Source organism: Struthio camelus, chromosome 3 (genome assembly GCF_040807025.1).
Source record: "Struthio camelus isolate bStrCam1 chromosome 3, bStrCam1.hap1, whole genome shotgun sequence".
In the NCBI taxonomy this organism is placed as follows: domain Eukaryota; kingdom Metazoa; phylum Chordata; class Aves; order Struthioniformes; family Struthionidae; genus Struthio; species Struthio camelus.
The window spans coordinates 108,240,028-108,257,152 of NC_090944.1; the positions used below are offsets into that span (position 1 = coordinate 108,240,028).

At 45.3% G+C, this 17,125-nt stretch overlaps 1 protein-coding gene and 1 long non-coding RNA gene across 5 annotated transcripts in view; one reads left to right on the forward strand and one right to left on the reverse strand.

Annotated features, from left to right (window-relative positions):
• Positions 1 to 17,125, forward strand: part of LOC104144981 (uncharacterized) — a 47,744-nt gene that overhangs the window by 5,228 nt on the left and 25,391 nt on the right. Inside the window, exon 2 of one of the 2 annotated variants that reach the window (XR_011140377.1) lies at positions 6,900 to 7,209. The exons of the other annotated variant lie outside the window; for it this stretch is intronic. This is a non-coding gene — a long non-coding RNA (uncharacterized lncRNA). Of the gene's footprint in view, positions 1 to 6,899; positions 7,210 to 17,125 lie in introns of those variants that run through there. 2 annotated transcript variants of the gene reach the window in all.
• TTC7A (tetratricopeptide repeat domain 7A) overlaps positions 2,602 to 17,125 on the reverse strand; it is a 183,942-nt gene continuing 169,418 nt past the window's right edge. For all 3 annotated transcript variants that reach the window (XM_068939597.1, XM_068939596.1, XM_009676263.2), the window contains one exon: positions 2,602 to 7,010. In XM_068939597.1, coding sequence (XP_068795698.1) covers positions 6,789 to 7,010 — 222 coding nt within the window. In that variant the 3' untranslated portion in view covers positions 2,602 to 6,788. The remainder of the gene's footprint in view (positions 7,011 to 17,125) is intronic.

Consider the following 17,125-nt stretch of genomic DNA (forward strand, 5'->3'; position numbering starts at 1 on the left):
TGCTTTGGTGACTCCAGAAAAACCTGATAGCCAGAGCCTATAGGACCACCTGTGTGGAAGGGAGTATCTGGGCAGCAGCGACACTTCTCATCTCTTCCCCTGTGGTTTATGGGACTTCTAAATATCTGAGCTTCACGCTAGGCAGGAATATATGGTACACGTCTCAGTTGTTTTTGCCCATTCTGCAGTAGAAAGACAGAAGTGGTGGTCGCAACAGGCTACTAAGAATATTCCGAATGAACTTGCAAGAATATCACGTCAAAACTACTAATGAAGTACAGCTAGGTTCTCTAGGAAGGAAAGCGACTCTGAAGTGATTCTGAGGTTGAGAGTACCTTAGCCATCCAAAGTGCCTTCCAACAAAAGTGAGAAAAAAGGCCCATTTAAATCCACAGGGACTATTAAACATCTGTGGGGGGGGGGGGGGGAGGTAAGAAGCAACGTACTGTGGTTAGTACAGAAGCAAAGAGGAGCTGTCAAGCCTGTTTTCTTTTCTTTGCAAGTTACTCCTAGGAAGGGATTGAACAATGAAACTCCCCAGTTTTAGTTTGGGTTCAGTGGTGCTTCTGTTCAGCAGGGACTTGAGAGCCCTCCGCCTCCCTCTACCTCCAAAACCCCAAAGCAACCACTGTTCATTGCCTGTGTGTCTTGTGGGAGAGAGTGGGGGGGGGACGGACAGGGGGGAGTTAGAGCTAGTTTTTTGTTTGCTTCAATTTCTTGGTTTTTTTTCTTTGTAGTATCAGCTGAAGGACTTAATTCTGCTATTGCTACAGAGGAATCATGTTCTGCTTGAGTTATACTGAATACACTTGTAATCCACACCAGCTGCAACAATTATAAAAAAATGCTGTTCAAAAACCCTTTGCTTGATCTCATTTGAGTATGAAACTAAGGGTCTGGCTTTTTAAGAAGGCCCTATTGGAACTTGCCCAAAAGATTAATGTGCAAATGCTAAGAATTCTCTGGAAGCTCTTGAATGAAAACGTTTAATTCCAACTAACCACAGGAGTAACTGTTTGTAGAAAGAGATGAGTAATGATATTGCGGACAAAATAAGGTGAGCCCATAAACTTGACGGCGTAGTAGTTGTGTATTACTTGACGATAGAGTTTCTCGCACTACTTTTGTTTATTTTTAATGGAAGAAGCACAAGAAAAGTAAATGCTTGCTTAAATCCCCATAAATCCAAACATCTGAGGCTACATTTACTCCTTTTTCCTGGCTCTGTTCCTCTTTGAAAGCATGCTGCTTGCATACTCGCTCACGCTTTTTCCCATGAACTACAAGAGTGTAGGCCAAAATACTCTTTGCAACCGGTAACTTGCTAGGCACACTAGCTTCCCGTTAATATAACAAACAGTCGTTTCATAATGCTTGAAATATCTGTAGCATGAATATAGTAAAAGCACTGAAATTGGCAGGAAATAACTATGTATGAAGAGAATTTTTTTTTTCCATTGGGTCAATTTATTCATCCGGTGAAAACATCTTACAAGAAAAAAATATGCTAAGTTATGCAGAAAAATGATCCTAAGAACCCCGCGTTAGCAGTATTCGAATGGCGTGGTCGAGTATGAAACACTCATGGAGTGCCAGAGTAGAGAGCACCTGCCTGCGTACCATGTCTCGGAGAAAGCAGGATTGCACCGTCGCGGTCCGTTCTGCGACGGCGTGGTGTCACCGTCCCTTTCGGCAGGTTTAGCTGCAAGCTAGCATGTGTTTCTCTGCTAAGAGGTGCGCTCAGTTGGGAAAAGGAGCTGGATCTTTTAGTATCCAGCTACTTGGCACCTTGCCTTGGGTTGCAATAGCTGAAGAGATGAGCAGGTTCACTGAAGGCAAAGTCAGAGGAACGATCCTGGCTGCTGCTGGCTAAGTAGTGACTTCCCACCTGCTAACATCACGTAGGCGATGAACGTTGCTGCTTCTCATTTCTAACAAAATAACTGTCTGACCACTCGCTAGCGCCCTGCAAAAGGGAACAAAAACTTACTGGTAGGGGGTATCACCTTCTGGAGACAGGCTTGGGGAGCAGCCAGAGGATGGGTTAAAGCAGCAAAAGCCAAGGGGTGCTGAGGAACCAGACTGCAGCTGGTGGCAGTAACCACGGGGTAGGGAGGAGCGGGCACTGGGGCAGCACTGATGGGGACTGAGCCCCGCAGGGCTCCCACTGCCCACAGAGCAGCTTGCCTTCGCTGAACTTGTATCGTGCTGGGGGAGGGAGAAAAGTCTCAGCTACACGCGCTCATTGCCTACCTGCCACTTGTGTCTATAATACAATTGCAGGAAAAGCAATCACCGCTGCACTGAGACCACTCTGGGAAGCCTTATTTTTCCTAGGCCAAAGTGCAGCTATCAAATCTCAGTTGGTCTGGCCGAAAAAAGATCAAGGCAGTGATCCCTTTTCACTAAAAATGGTTATGGTTCCCACTCTGTCATCATTAAAAAGAAATATTGAATAGCCAAGTTCTGCCCTTCACCAAGGCTCTCTGAATACAAGACTTTGTTTGCACAAAATAATTCTGTAACTCAAACCTCAGCAGTCAGTGCTGTGCCTACTTTGGTACCCAGCCAGTGAATTTTAAAGTAAACACCCTCCAGGACTGTTCTCCATTTGGATTTATTAGTCATTACCAAGAAAAGATAATTAGCACTTCTGAAACGCTGTGATAATCAGTAGCATGAAGTGTTACCAATAGAAACGGACAGGGGTACTTGTGCAATGCAGGAACAGGGCAGCTCTGCTGCACTCCCTGCATGGAGCGAGTACAGCAGTGGGCAGATCCGCAGCTGGAGGAAGTTGTCATAAAGACCAGTACCTTCAGTGGAGCTAATGACACTTCACACAGGCTAAGGCAGAGAGCGGGATGGTCCCCGGCCTGCTGGGCTGCTCTTAGACGGAGGCAGATTTGTTTCTGTTACGGTGTACAAACTTGCTGTTGTTTGAAGGCGGTAGCAAACACGGCTCCTTTCCTGGGCATCAGAAAAATAGGAGCTAATTCTTCTTCTTTTGTACGCACCCTGACAACTCAAAGGAAAATAACCTTGCGGGTAAATGAAGGCAACTTGGCCTTACATGGATCTCTTAAAACAGTGATACATTTTTTTCCCTTCTTCTTTCTAAAATTAGAGAGGAATACCTTGTTGTACTCAAGTGAGGCGAAATACTGATTCTGGAGTTTTAGTACTATTGTTCCCTGAACAGTAGTATTCTGGAGTTTTAGTACTATTGTTCCCTGAACCTTCACTGCTGATGATCATGTGCAACAATCACAAGAGGGATGGGATGTAAATCTGAAGTTCTTGGTCTAAGACCCTGGGCGTTAAGCATGCCAGGCTTCCTGCTATACAAAAAAAGTACTGCTTAATGACCTCATGGAAGTGGGTCTATTAGATTTATCAGCTTTGGTATCTAAAGAAACACCGTAATACATATGCTTGTATTTCTTAGACTCGCAAATTTGTAGTAGTCGTCTTTGTTTTTCTGTATCTGCAAAGGATAGAATGAAAAAAGTAAATGCTTAAGAGCACAGGTAGCAGGTAAGCTTGGGAAGATTTCTGTTTTGGGAAATACTAGTAACAAATGCAGACTGAGGATTTCCTGAAAGAATACTTGCAGATCTGTAACAACTACCCTCTTTCCTACCCCTGCGGAGTATTTAAGACAGTATAATCTCAGGCTATACGCCCCTCAGTATTAAGAAGCGAACACAGAAATGTATCGGTGCCCTGAACGTCATTCCGGCGCGCTGGTGCTTCGTGCCCTGTGGGAAGCACTTGGGATCAAGTCCAAATTTATCACAGAAACAGAACTTTGCCTGCAATTAATGTAAGGGCTGTGGTGTGCTGTGCTGACAGAGGGCACCTTACACGTGTAACTCCTGTTGATGCTAATGGGAATTACTTGTGTAATTGCAACAACTGAAGCCGAGACTCTCATGACTGTGATTCCAATGCCAGTAACATTCCTTAACGTCTACAACATGCATCTAGGATGACCCTGGGATCATCTCGCTGGCTGATGCACTCACGGCATCCCTGCGCGTTTTCCCCTCTCCCGGAAAGGGCGACTGCTGTGCCAGTTCTGGCAATACTGAGGTGAAGTTCTAGTTCTCGTGATGGCAATGAACATGGTGATGCGCTGGTGGCACGTAGAAGTCAGCAAGCGCGCGCGTGTTCCCTTCCCACTTGTTGTTTGGGAAACGGGCACCTTCCTGCCACGTCACCGGCCAGTTGAGTTACTGACCTCTGAAAGTGGTGAAATCAGTCAGAGTGATGCACAGCTTGAACAGTTGTTCTGTACGTGGAAGTTACTATGGCAGTGCTTTATAGACGCATGTAGTACCATAAAATGGTGATGCTGGAGCACTGTGACTCTTTTATGTGTGTTACAGAGAGGGCTTGCTCCCGTGCTGGCAACTGCGCTTGTGGACTGGAACAAATATCAGAATAGCTCCAATAAAGTCTATTGCCAGATTACATCTGGCAATGGAACTGAGTCCAAAACATCTGGATAACAGTTTACAGCTTATGTCAAAAATACTGTCTTCTCCCCCTTTTCCTTTTCCCATCCGCATTGCAAAGCAGGCCGACTTCGTAGCATCATTTACAGGAAAACGGTCTCTGCTGCATCTTTTCATTGCCATGAAACTCATGTAATTCTGGCACTTTTAACACCTACCCTTTCCTCGGCTGCTGGTGCTACTGTAACGAGTAAAGCGGCTGCCTAACGCTGTTCCCTTGGAAACCAGGTCTAAGCAGCCTAGTTTGAGGCCTGCACGGTGCTGAAAAGACGGAGCCCTCATGGGCTGAACACCTTTCCGGACCGTGCCGGTTTCACTCCAAAAGCCTGGGTGAACAGAGGAGTAACCTGGGCTGTTGCACTAATCTAACTGATTAAAAAAGAAAAAAAAAAAAAAAAACTTTGGGAGCGCAACAAGACGCTGACAGAAAACTCGCCGCCGTCTCCTTTGTTTGGCACGGGCGCCTTGTGGGGAAGCTGGGCAGCGGGAGCAAAAGCTGCGAGCGGGCAGGGTCTGGCACGGGTGCGGTCTGGGAGCGCTGGGAGAGGGACCCAGTGGAAACCGCATCTCACGTAGGCTGTAGATATCCAAATCACCGTACACAACAGCGACTGTGAGTCTGCTGTCATCGCCTGAGGGTCTTCAAAAAAAAAAACCAACCCTAATTCGCTTATTGCCTGAAGACGTTATTTCTGGAATGATCTAGCTGCAGATCACAATCCTGGGTAGAATCATACTGCTGAGCGTACTTTAGTGCAAAAATCTATTTATGGACTAGTTACAAACAGTGCACTGACAGGAGTCTGCTCTGGACAGAAATGCGCACCCAGCCCCAAACCTTTTCTGTAGAAAGTGCCCACAGCTCATTTTTGCGCCATCTTCATGTTGGGACTGCTCTGGACAGGGCTGGTTCTTGTGCGTCATGTTACAGCTCCAAGTTGCTGCAAAGGCCACGTGGAGGTCAAATACAGCTAAGGATCAGCTTCGCATGGGGTATGCCAGCTGTGTCCCCTTTCCTTGCAATGCCAGCAGTTGGGAGGGTGAGTGGATTAGGAGCTCCTCAGATGGCTCTGGAGATCACTCTTATATCTGATATGATACCCAAAATGATCCTGCTCTACTGAAGGCTCCAGCTCTGTACCGCTAATGTGAAATTTCTATAGACAATCCAAAGGCATAGTAAAAATAAAGGTCATTCATATATACACGCACTGCTTTCAGCATATTTTGCCTTAGAAGACTGCTGCCATCTTTGATATTATGAGAAGATGGATAAGAAAACGTTTTGTGCCAAGAACACCAGTGAAGTAAAGCACAGAGTTCATGCAGCATAGTGACTGATAGTCACTATATTCCTTATTAAAGGTGCTGGAATAGGTAATTAGTAAGAATAAAGCTCAGACAGTTTGTGACTACCTAGTTCACGCAAGTCCTTGCAATAAATATATAATTGGTGATGTATGTATGTATGTATGTATGTATGTATGTATGTATGTATGTATATACACATGTGTGTGTTTTTTAATACTAGCCCAAAGGTGAACTGATCAGTCTTTGGTCTTTCTGTTCCTGCAAATCATGCTACAGTCGCAGCTTTTTTTTTTTTTTTTAAAGTACTTTTAACTTAAACTGGTTTAGGCAAACGCCACACTAAATATAGCAAGTATATGCAATATATAAGAACAAAGCAGGAAAAAGGATTATCAGAATAGCTGAAATAATTTTGTAAACATGTCTATATTACATGTCTATATAGTCTAATTGTCATTCCTATCCTATCAGACCCATGTGGAGACAGTCCTATACTTAAGCACAACTTGGTTCAAGTCAGTTGGTGCATTTAGTCCTGCTTAGAGCAGGTCTGAGCTTTAACTCAGGGTTGTGGGATTTCAATTTTAATAAAAACTGAAAGGTGCAAGTGCTCTGAACAGCTATGCTCTAGCATCAACTATTCTACAGTCAGTCACCTTGAATCAACACTTTGAAATAAGTCTTGCTGTTAACTTGAACAGGAGGTTAGCCAGGCATCTGTGAAGAAAAAAGGCCTTCCCCCCACCCCGCCTGTTGCATATTCTTCTAAGTTAGGCTTTTCTCAGTGAGGCATGTAGACCTGTAGACCTGAGCCTCATCCTGGAATTGTTTTGCCCAATTCCAGGTTACAACGGCACTTTTCTGTTGAATCCAAAGTTTCTTCTCTGTCATTGTGGGTTATTGGGTTTTTTTTGTGCCTCTCCACTGAAGGCAGGTGCTTAGCTGAAGGGCAAAGCTTCAGAGCTCCCGGGGTATGACAGTGAAAGGGATGACAGGACTGCTGGATTCGAGGTCCAGAGCGGTCAGGAAGCATTCAACAGCTGCTTCGTTTTTCCCCTGTGCTTGCAGGACTTCCCCAAGGCTGTTCCAGGCTCTGTGACTGGTGTTCTGCGTCCGGATGGCGTCTCGGAGGACCTTCTGGGCCAGGTCCTTCCGCCCAAGTCTGCTCAGCACTGGGCCCTGTCAATAAACAAGTGATGAACAGTTAACAACAGCACAAAACAGAACAAAAGCTCCTAAGTCTAGGTAAACAAGAGCCCAGGTGTCATAGTCCTGTGAGGTAGCTCTCCCACTATTTATGGAGAAGAGAAGCAATCAGCTGTTAAGCCATGCTTTTTTTGATTATGGCCATATATTTTAAGAGAGCAGTGGTGAAGTTCGTTGTTGTTCTTCTTTTTTAAATAACAGAGCCTGATCCAGCCAGTGCTCCTGCTGTATTTTACTGGGAGAGCACATACTGGTACTGTGTGATGCTTGTAAGAGGGGAAAGGTCTTTTAAGCATCTCACTCTCCTCCAGAAGCTTACATCAGCTTTTAATCCCCAACAAAATACACACAGGTTCAATTATTCCACGTATCTAAATTAACTCTTGCATGTCCAGAACATCCAGCTGAGTCTGAGGTAAAGGTCTCTCTGATCCTAGATCTTGACCTTTCCTTCTGAAAAAAATGTAGTTAGGGGGATGAGGTCCCCTTCCAGACCTGTAGGGCTGACTGTATGTAACAGCATCAGCACACTCTGTCCAAGTGCTATTTGCACTCCAGTCCAATGTAAATCCTAAAGCGTTGTGGGGGAGGAAAGGGATGAAGAATTCTTGCTTAAAAAGCTGTCCTTAAGGTAAGAAAAGACACAAGTGGGTGTAACCATCTGGAAGGAACAGGAGGGGGAGGATGAAAGAAGTGGTAGGAAGAACATGTTTTCCTATAGAGCTCGCATGGATGAGCCTGAACCCATAGGGCAGCTAATGAGCCAGGCTCCCTTTTAATTACACAACAGTCAACCGCACTGGGCTTTGTATGCCACAATGTATTAGTGCCAATTTTCTCTTCCATCCTTGAGGGGCACGCACCAGGACGAGCCTCTTGCCAGCACTGCTTCTCTCACCACTTCCATCCAGATGTAGCCTTAGGAAGCAGCAGCCAGTATTTTCATGTGGCCTGCCAAGCCTGCCATGGTCTCTGCCTATGTCCAGCCCATTCACATGCTGCAGTACCAAATCTCACAGATTCTACCACCACCAGTAGCAGGTGACCTTTCTAGGGACCTTTCGGCAGTATGAGCTTAAAGTGCTCTTCCTGCAAGAGTGAGGGATGCCCAGGCACGGTCCATCAAATATCTGCTATGTTGTCAGAACCACCGCTACAAAACAAGTAACTGATGATTTGAAATTCTTAAGGCTTGCACTCCTAGGATGGAGGTTACGCAGTGCATGAGCTCACGTCTGAGTTGCCCATGTCCTCCATATCCCTGAGTTGTCCATATCCCTGTGTATAAACATGCTATTTCCACTGACTTCTCGGTCAAGGGGCTCGGTGATTCAAAGGTTTCCATATTAGAACAGTCCACAGTAAATATATCAGTCCACAGTAAATACATGCTATGTATGGGAAATATTTTTGTAAGAAAATACTAGAATTTAATTTAGCAGATACACATGGAAATATTGGAAAGTGAGAGGACTGCCTGACTTCATTCTTTTCCTGTGACTCTGTAGTTTGTGGACGCAATCATACACATGAAAAAAAGCATTAGTTTAGTCTTTAATGGATCTATGTGCATTTAGTTGATGTCAAAAGATGAAAGAAATCTTAAAACTCTTGCAACTAGAACCCAAAGTAATTTTGGTGGTATTTTTGCAAGTAGTGAAGATATTTCCTTTGTATTGTTTTGTTTGCTTTTCCTAAACTGCTATCGGATGCAGGGTGCATCAGCATGACTAAAACCATGCAGGCATGATATTACTAATAACCACAAAAATACATTACTATGCCACAGAAGGGTTAAGAAATATGTGATTAATCAAATGAAGGTGGCTCCTCCTTGCACATAACTTTGACCTGAATGTCAATTCAATATCATATCTGATCACTTTAAGATTTAGTGAGGACGTTTTTTCTTTAGGTTTATCCTTCTGTTGAAAAATGGTGAGACAACAGGCCTAACCTTGCCTTCCCCCCACGATCAGACCCAGGTTGTACAAAGGTACTGCAAGGGGAGAGTTCGGTTGATGTGGAGGTAGCTGCTTGGAAACGAATGCAAGTATGTAATAACAGACTGGAAGGAATTTGTGCAATTATAATTTGAGTCACCAGCTCGACAAGGATAATGAGGTACAGAAAGGGCAAGTAACGTGGCCATATAGCAACTCTGCCGTGGAGCCAAGAATAGAGGAACGCTCTCTCAGCTCATGTTTGTCCCCAACCACAAAACCACTCTTCCTAAAAATTCTTCCTGTTGCTCTGACCGAGCAGTGACGATTCTGCTCCCTGCTGGCCGGGGACCCAGCGCCGGCCTCACCCCAGCACAAAGTGACATGGAGTCTCCAGGGTGCCGCAGCCTCCTCGGGCCGCTCGCCCCGGAGGCAGGTGGGCTGGCGAGCCTGTGCAGCTGCTGCCTGTCCCCCCCTCCGGCCCAAGGGGGGGAATTCCCTTCCTGCCTGGCAATCTCGCGCCTCTCGGCAACACTGGCATGACCTCTGCCTCCTCGGAAAGCGGCGGCGGCGCTCACGCAGCACGGCTCCCGCGGGTGCTGCCGCACCCTTGGCCAAGGAGCAGAGAGGCTGGCTTAGGTGTTTCTCTCTCTCTCTCTTTGGGAGTGCCTGCTGTGGATCCGCTGCATCGTCTCCTGCCCGTGCTTGAAGAGGACAGAGGATCTTTCAGCCTAATGGTCCCTGCAGGTGTTTGGCAGCGCTTGGAGGAGGTGGCTGTACGTAAGCCCCAGGCACTGGGTGCACCCGGGGCAGGTACTAAGGGTACCCACCAGTGAGTTGTTGGTACTGAGTGCTTCCAAGCATGCCTGTTTAGCTTGAAAAAACATCTGTGAACCCTCAGAAAGGGTAGCTCATGTGCCCCAAAGCCAGCAGAAAGACTCCTGTAGACTGCAATATACTGGATGAGTTAAAAAAAAAAAAACTTTGTGTTATATTTTGGGGGAGAAACACAGGCAGAAAGGTTGGCAACAGCTGACTGAGGGGGGGCTAAAGTTTTCAGCTTGCCGAGGTACGCTGCTGTTGGCGGTGGGGGGATCTACCCCCATGGGCCAAGGCCGTCTGCAGGGGTGCCCGTGGCCCCGCTTCCCTCGCGTTGTCGCTGCGGCGTGCCCGTCTGGGCTGGGCAAAAGAAGTTGGGTCTCAGGCCTCAACCCAGCCCAGGCTCTGCAAACGTGCTCAGCCGCAGGGTCCGGATCCGCTCCTCAGCCCACAGCGAGCTGGGGCAGGTGGCGTCGGCCATCCCAGGGACGCCTAATAGACCAGGCAGAAATATGTCCCTCGATATTTAAAAGACAGATTGGACACTATTAATTCTATATGCAGAAGGGTTTCTTGATCTGCGTTTCCTCTCCCGTCTTCCCTCCCCCACGCCCTGCCAGCCCCAAGCGTTTTCGAAGAGCTGCAGGCTGCAGCAACCCCAAGCCTACGCGAACATGCAGCACTGAAACACTTTGTGTTTTGTTTCCCTGAGGTATTTGCACTTGAGAGCTGCTCCTTGCTACTGAATTTCTTATTTCCCCGTGGAGTCTGGCTGGCTATAAACAATGCCTGCATGTTGCTGCTATGTAGGTCCAGCTGGAATCTGCCTACGGTGCAAAAGAAAAAAAAAAGATATATAAATTCAGAAAGCCACCCACTGACAGGCAATTTGCATTTTTATCTGATTTTTTTTTTTAAAAAGATTTTTCTAATGAAAGTTCAGTTCCTGAGTTTCTATGGAAACTCATCTGCTTGGTGTGCATGCATAATTTCATAAAGTCAGATCTCAGGAAGATGAGCAATTAGTATTAAATACAAGCAGGGAAGTGATTACAGGTTTCATCCTTCTATTTCTGAAGAAGGAGGGTGGGGCTGGGTTTTGTTGTCTTTGGGTTGCACTGGCGTTTTTGCCAAATCAATGCAGAAACCAGTGAACAAGGTGGCCTCACTCCTCTGCCACCTCCTGGCTATCACCAGCACTTCTATTTTTGCCAGGTTATTTTCCTCCCAAAGATGGTGAGTACCTCGGAATATGGTCTTTTCTGTCAACGCTCTTGGTACTGCATCAGGCCCTAATGAGCTATGAGGATAGGCTTCTTTTTAAACCGAGGCATTGTAAAAATAGTAAGGAGGGAAAAAAAGGAAAAAAAGGAAAACCAAAACAAAAGCTGGGCAGGAACCATTTTGCTGTTGAGCTCCTGCAGGCAGCACACTGCTAGGGCTTGCACCAGGCCTGGCTAAGCAGACGTATGCTTTTCACGTGCTAGTTGTGTTAATACATCTGTACAGAGCTGGGATGCTAATTCACTCCAGGAGGTCGGAGGGTAACTTGTGCAGATTAATTTAATTTTCCTCTTCAGGTCTGAAGATAAACTTCAGAGCTTGCAAACAGAGACAGACTAGCGCAGGTTGGGCTTTCAATCCAGACTGCAAAAGAAGGAGCTGAAACAATTAGAGAAAATACATTTATGATGAAGAATTGTGGCAAAGTGAAACTGATAACAGTCTAGCCATGAATGAAGGCAGAGCAGAGAGACTGAATTTAGTTTCCTGATTTAGTGAGCCCTATGCTGGTAGCTGGAATCCTAAATGGATTTTTTTTTTTTTTTTAATTTGACAGGAGGGGAGGGCATGTGTTTAAGGGACGCTTTCTCAAAGGTATTTTAGTCCTTGTCTGTATGTTAAACAAACATACAAAAACCAAAACCACTTCTATAACGATACTGGGTTGGACTCCCTTGCCTTTACTGATATGATTCTTAGAAACTGGCAGGCAAGTGAGGTTCTTCTTGCTTTAGAATAGGAGAGCCATATTTCAGTTTAACTTAGATGACTGGCAAAAAAATGATTTGTTTTCAATTTCTATAAAGAGTGAAAGTGAGCATAATTCACACTGTGAGGTCTTGAAATTCCTCATTCGTGCCTCTATCTCCTTACAGTTTGACGAAATCTCCTTAAAGGTTGTTGGTTCATAAAATTCTCATTAAATAGTTTATAAAAAACAATACGTAAGACTATAAAACAAGCTTCACGTGCAACTGGGATGTTATTTTTAGCAACAAAAATCGTAACTTCCTTTGCTAATGTTTAGTTCGGACGACTAAGAAGCAACAGGGTGTTGCCTTGATAGACTTGGCATCCCTATCTCCTTGCAGTACAGTGGCACAGATTTGTTCTTTTCTTGGTGACTTGGGTTAGAAAGAGATGTCCAAAAAAGCACTTTATCTTCCCTTCCTAGAAGGCTGCTCTTTGTTTTGCCTGCATGGCCATCTCTTTTTGGAGAACCTGTATGGATGGACTAGAATCTTTCTTTATTCTTTAAAACTGATTTTAATATGTATTTTGAATACAACTTCTCTTTGTCGCATGAGACCTGAACTCCACAGTGCGGTCCTCTTTGTGGCCTTTCTCAACAGAGCAGAGCTATTTTGCCTCATTATTGTCAACATACCCTAAGTAGTAACTAGAGTAAATTAGATCATGCAGACTTCTTGCCGCTGGGCTACTTCTAGTACATTAGTTGACTAACTTCAGAGTAAATCAGGTATCCTTACTCTCTACTGAAATCTGCAAAATGGACAAGTCACTACTGGTTACTAGAAGGGTAATGAGGGGCTGGCAAGACCAGGGCATAGTGCAGAAAAGTGCTCATTCAAAAGTGTGCTTATTCAGCAGAATCCTACAAAAAGCCTTTCAGATGCATTTGGCACTTGGTGATAACAGTCTCCTGAAATGGAAAAAATCTGCATTGCTATAGGGCAAGACTTCTGTGATTATTTAGCAATCAAGAGTTAAGTTGGAAGCAAAAATCTGTTCCACAAATCATCATGTATCAGAGAGAGCTTTTGGAAAACAGCACAGATTAGGTCTGGAAAACTTAGGTCTCCTAGAGTTAAAAAAAAAAAAAAAGACACCTAATTTCTCTGTGCTTTCTTTCAACTTCTCCCCTGAGGCTGCGTGCCCTGTCAGGCAAGGAGGGTGAAGTGCTGCATTTGCCAAAGCCGAGGAGGGGAAGGAGAGGGGTGGAGAGAGCAGGCAGGCAGGGCCACTGACAACTCCAGCGTGGGGGAAGGAGGAAGGAAGGAACGCACGGGGCGGGGGGAAAGCTGTGAAGCGCGCTGGGAACAGCAAACTCCAAGGCTCTACATCACTATTCGTAGCGCTTGTGCTCTCTCCGAGCACTTCAGCTCAGTAGATTCAACGCAGTAGATTCAACTCGGAGATTTCAGCTCTGGTACTTCAGGTACCAGACGCAGCCTAGCAGCAGAAAGCTGCTGAAATTTCGCTTAAGCCTTTTTGTGTGCTAAGGATGAGCATGAGGTAAAGAGAAGAAATGAAACTGCAAAGCCGTAATGGGGGAGAGAGAGACTAGGTGAGTCTGAAGAATCAGAAATACCTTAAGCCTACCACAGAACTGTCCATACAGATATGATTTGCCAACCATATAGAGGCAGCAGGGGGAACATCACTGAGGAGAGAATAAAAAGCAAAAGAAAGAAAACTGGAACGTGGTGAAGAGACGGGGAGAGAAGTGGACCATTTCCTTAGCTTGCCCAATGTGCTTGTTGAGGTAGTGCGTAATTGCAAAAAGACCATGTGGTCCAGGGCCCCTCTGTGAATCCTAGGCAAGCCCCTTCCTATGCAGAAGGGATGCACCGGGTCGCGCTGCAAGCTGCCCTCTTCCAGGCTTGCTGTATCTATCTCGGTTCATCGAACGTTAGCAGGGATGTTGCTAGTGTGTTTGAAGCTTAAATGTGATAAAACATTTATTGACATAAAAAGCAAACCCTAGCGCAGCATTGCCAACCAGGAGGCTCTGATCTCTTCATAGGGAGGCTTGTATAAGCCTAGGGAGAAGGAAAAGAGTAATGTTTTTCTGCCTTGTTGGATTGTCATCACCTAAGCTTCATTCAAAGTAGAACTGTTTGCAGCATGCTGAATATTCTCTAGCTAGTTCTTCCTTTGTTGAGACCTACGTGGAGATGAAGCAGCAAGCAAGGAAACCTAACAAGATGCCTTGACCACATGTCTGAGACGACTAACAAAATGCGGAATTTGTTTCACGCTCTTTTTTCCTAGGGAAGGCAAGATTTCTCCAAGCCCAGATCTTAGCAGTTGTCATAGTAATGTTGCAGCAGAGTGCGCAGTAGCTTCAACTAGGACTCAAGCGCCTAGTGTTGTCTATAAAAACATACACTCAGAGGTCAAAAACGAGTAATTTATAATACTCTGTAATACATAACTGATCCTGAACAGCCTCACAGCATGGCAGAAAAGGCATGGAACATGTATGCAGGACGCTAAAAAGTGCTAACCTGACAGCCAGATCACTTAACTAGAAAGTGGTTGTTCCAGACTGTGCTTCGTGGGCTGCGAATGCATTTTGCATTAAACGATCCACTATTACTCAGAAATGATTCAGAGAGCAGGGACAGGGACAAGGGGCAAGCTTTGGGACGAGAAACCCCACGTTTTATGTTCCTCAGGCTGAGGAGGGTCTAGAACATGCCTTTCTTGTGTCCACAGTGAGCACTCTAGCTTCTAGCAAAGTATTTTTAAGAAGTCATGGCAGTGATGAAGCCCTCCCTGCAGACCTGAGAGGCTCTCTGCCTCTTTTCGGACAGCAAGCAGGTGCCTACACTCTGCCGCACACAGCCAGATGTTGCTGCATACCGTTGGGGACTGCCCAGGCTCAAAACTTGGACAGCCAATTAATGTGAGTGCCCACTGTGTGTTGTGGCTGATGATCAGGGAATTTCTGGCTGCTTAGATTTCCTCCAGCAACAAGTTCCACCCAAGTTCTGGATCTTTCCCCAATTTTCAGTGCACTAGTTTACAGGAAAGGAGGGGCTGATGTGCTTATTTCCCATGCTTATTATCTATGTCTCTCTGTACAGAGTAAATCCTGTCTCAACATACGAGTGATGAACAGGTTCTCATAAATAATAACCTGAGCTCTGCCAAGGCTCTCTATGAACCTTGGTACCAACGAATGGTTTGGCTGAATTAATTTGCCAGAGTAAGCATGGCGTTTATGTCTCCGAGGAAGGGTGTACCACAGTGAGGACACAGCTGATGGAAGCCCATAGCATGCCAATTTAGATTACAGCAGAAAGGAGAGATGAGATATTTAAAAAAAATCTTAACTTGCTTGGTTTTCCCTACTGGCAGTCTCCGGGACAGCGTGTGTTATGAATGATATCCTCTGCACAGCTACAGCCAGAGCCTCAGAGAGCAATCTCAGCTCTACTTGAAGCTAGCTGAGCTGCTATAGGAAATGAAGAGTGAGCAGGGCAGGGATGCACTACTGTATTCCAGCTAGTACATCCTGCTCTGGCTCCAACGCTTGTGAACCCGCAGGGAGCATGTTTCCTTATCTTCTCTTAACATAATATGTCTCATAAATCATCAACCTCCATGCATGAAGAGATTTTGCTGAATTATAGCTACCGCTGTATTTTCTGTTACATGCACAAAAGAGAATGAGTGAATAGACTCATTGAGAAGATAAAGAATTAAAACTTTTTGATAAATATTGCACACGCATTAATGGAATGAGTGGCTCTGTGGTCCATGTTCCAAAGACACTGGAGAGCTGTGATACTTCATGCTTCCCATTTGCTGGGCGAGAAGGAACTCCTGCTTCCACTTCTGAGTGTGGTCAGGTCAATCCATTGTGACAGTTTGTTGAAAATCTGGAAGTCTTGCTAATTCCTGTCCCCTCCATTGGTAGGCTGCCTGTTACGTACCAGGAAGCAATTCACCCTGTTACTATATTTTATACTATTCTATACACTATATTGCTGTAGTCTATCACTGTGTTCTGTCTTCAGTGTTAAAAGGCAGCCTAAATAGCACAGAACTTGAACTGATTATAACTGGTTTGCTCGTCTGTGAAAAACAGTGTTTGAAGGTTGAAGTATAACAGGAATGATCATTCCATCCCTTCACCCTTTCAACAATTCCCTGAGTACCTTTTGAAATATTATTTATGGGTTCAGCCGTAGACAAGCAACTTGCCTGCTAGAATTGCTAGACTTTTAATCTGATCTCAGAGCAAAAAGTGCAGCATGAGTACCATACTGATTAGTACAGCAGCATGCTGTCTAGAGGGCTGTCCATGGAAACTACAACTAAAGCTAATAACCTACTGGAAGATCAGGGTGGATCTCAGGGGAGAGGCCTCTGCTACAGAATTGGCCTTAGGGAGAGATCAGGCGAAGCACAATGTCTTTTGGCCTGGATGCCAGTTTTATTCTCCAGAGGTGACTGAACGGCCCCAGGAACTTGAGGGCTTTAAGAAATGCATCAGGTTCTTCTTTTGTCAAGCATTACACACAATTTAGAGGAGGGAACAGAGAAGAGCTGGGGAGCTCTTTATGGAATTTACCATGGTTTCTAAAGTTATACAAACAGAGCCCAAATAATTTGGTAATGAGCACCTTAGGGACAGAGAGGATAACTTACCACAACAAAGGAATGCAAATGATTAACTCGGATAAACAAGAGCTACAGAGACTCCTTGGAAATCAGGACAATCTGCTGCTCACAAGCAGAGCACCAGTTCTCCCACTAATGGACCTTCACTGAAATCTTTGTGCTTGCACAGTGGATCAGTTTTGAGCCTTACAGTGGCTACAAACATCCAAGCAGGTCTGGTCTCAAGATGATGAGGGAAATGTGCAGTTCCCCCAGGGAGAGGAGAAGGCTACCAAAAGTGTCTAAATGAATGATGGCTTCAGTTTCACAGAATCACTTATCACCTTGTTTATGATGGCTCCACTGTCTCCTCCGGATTGAGGAAGGAAGCGTGGCAACTTCAGAGGAAGAGAGCCGGCAACAAGCTTCCAAAACAATTCCGTCACCCCTTAGCTGGTGCTTAGGAGTTGTGATCCTGTTGCACAGATAGAGATTTCCTCTGACAGCTCAGCTACTGAAGCTGCCAGTTAACAAGTGGATTTGCAGTGAGGAAGGTGGTGACAGGGGGTTTCTTTTGGGGCAAACAGAACCCAGGAAACAAAGTGCTTGCGATGCCTTGGATGGTAAGTTGAGCTGACGCACAAACTTATTAACGTGAGCATCCAAAATGCTCATTTGTCCTGTGGG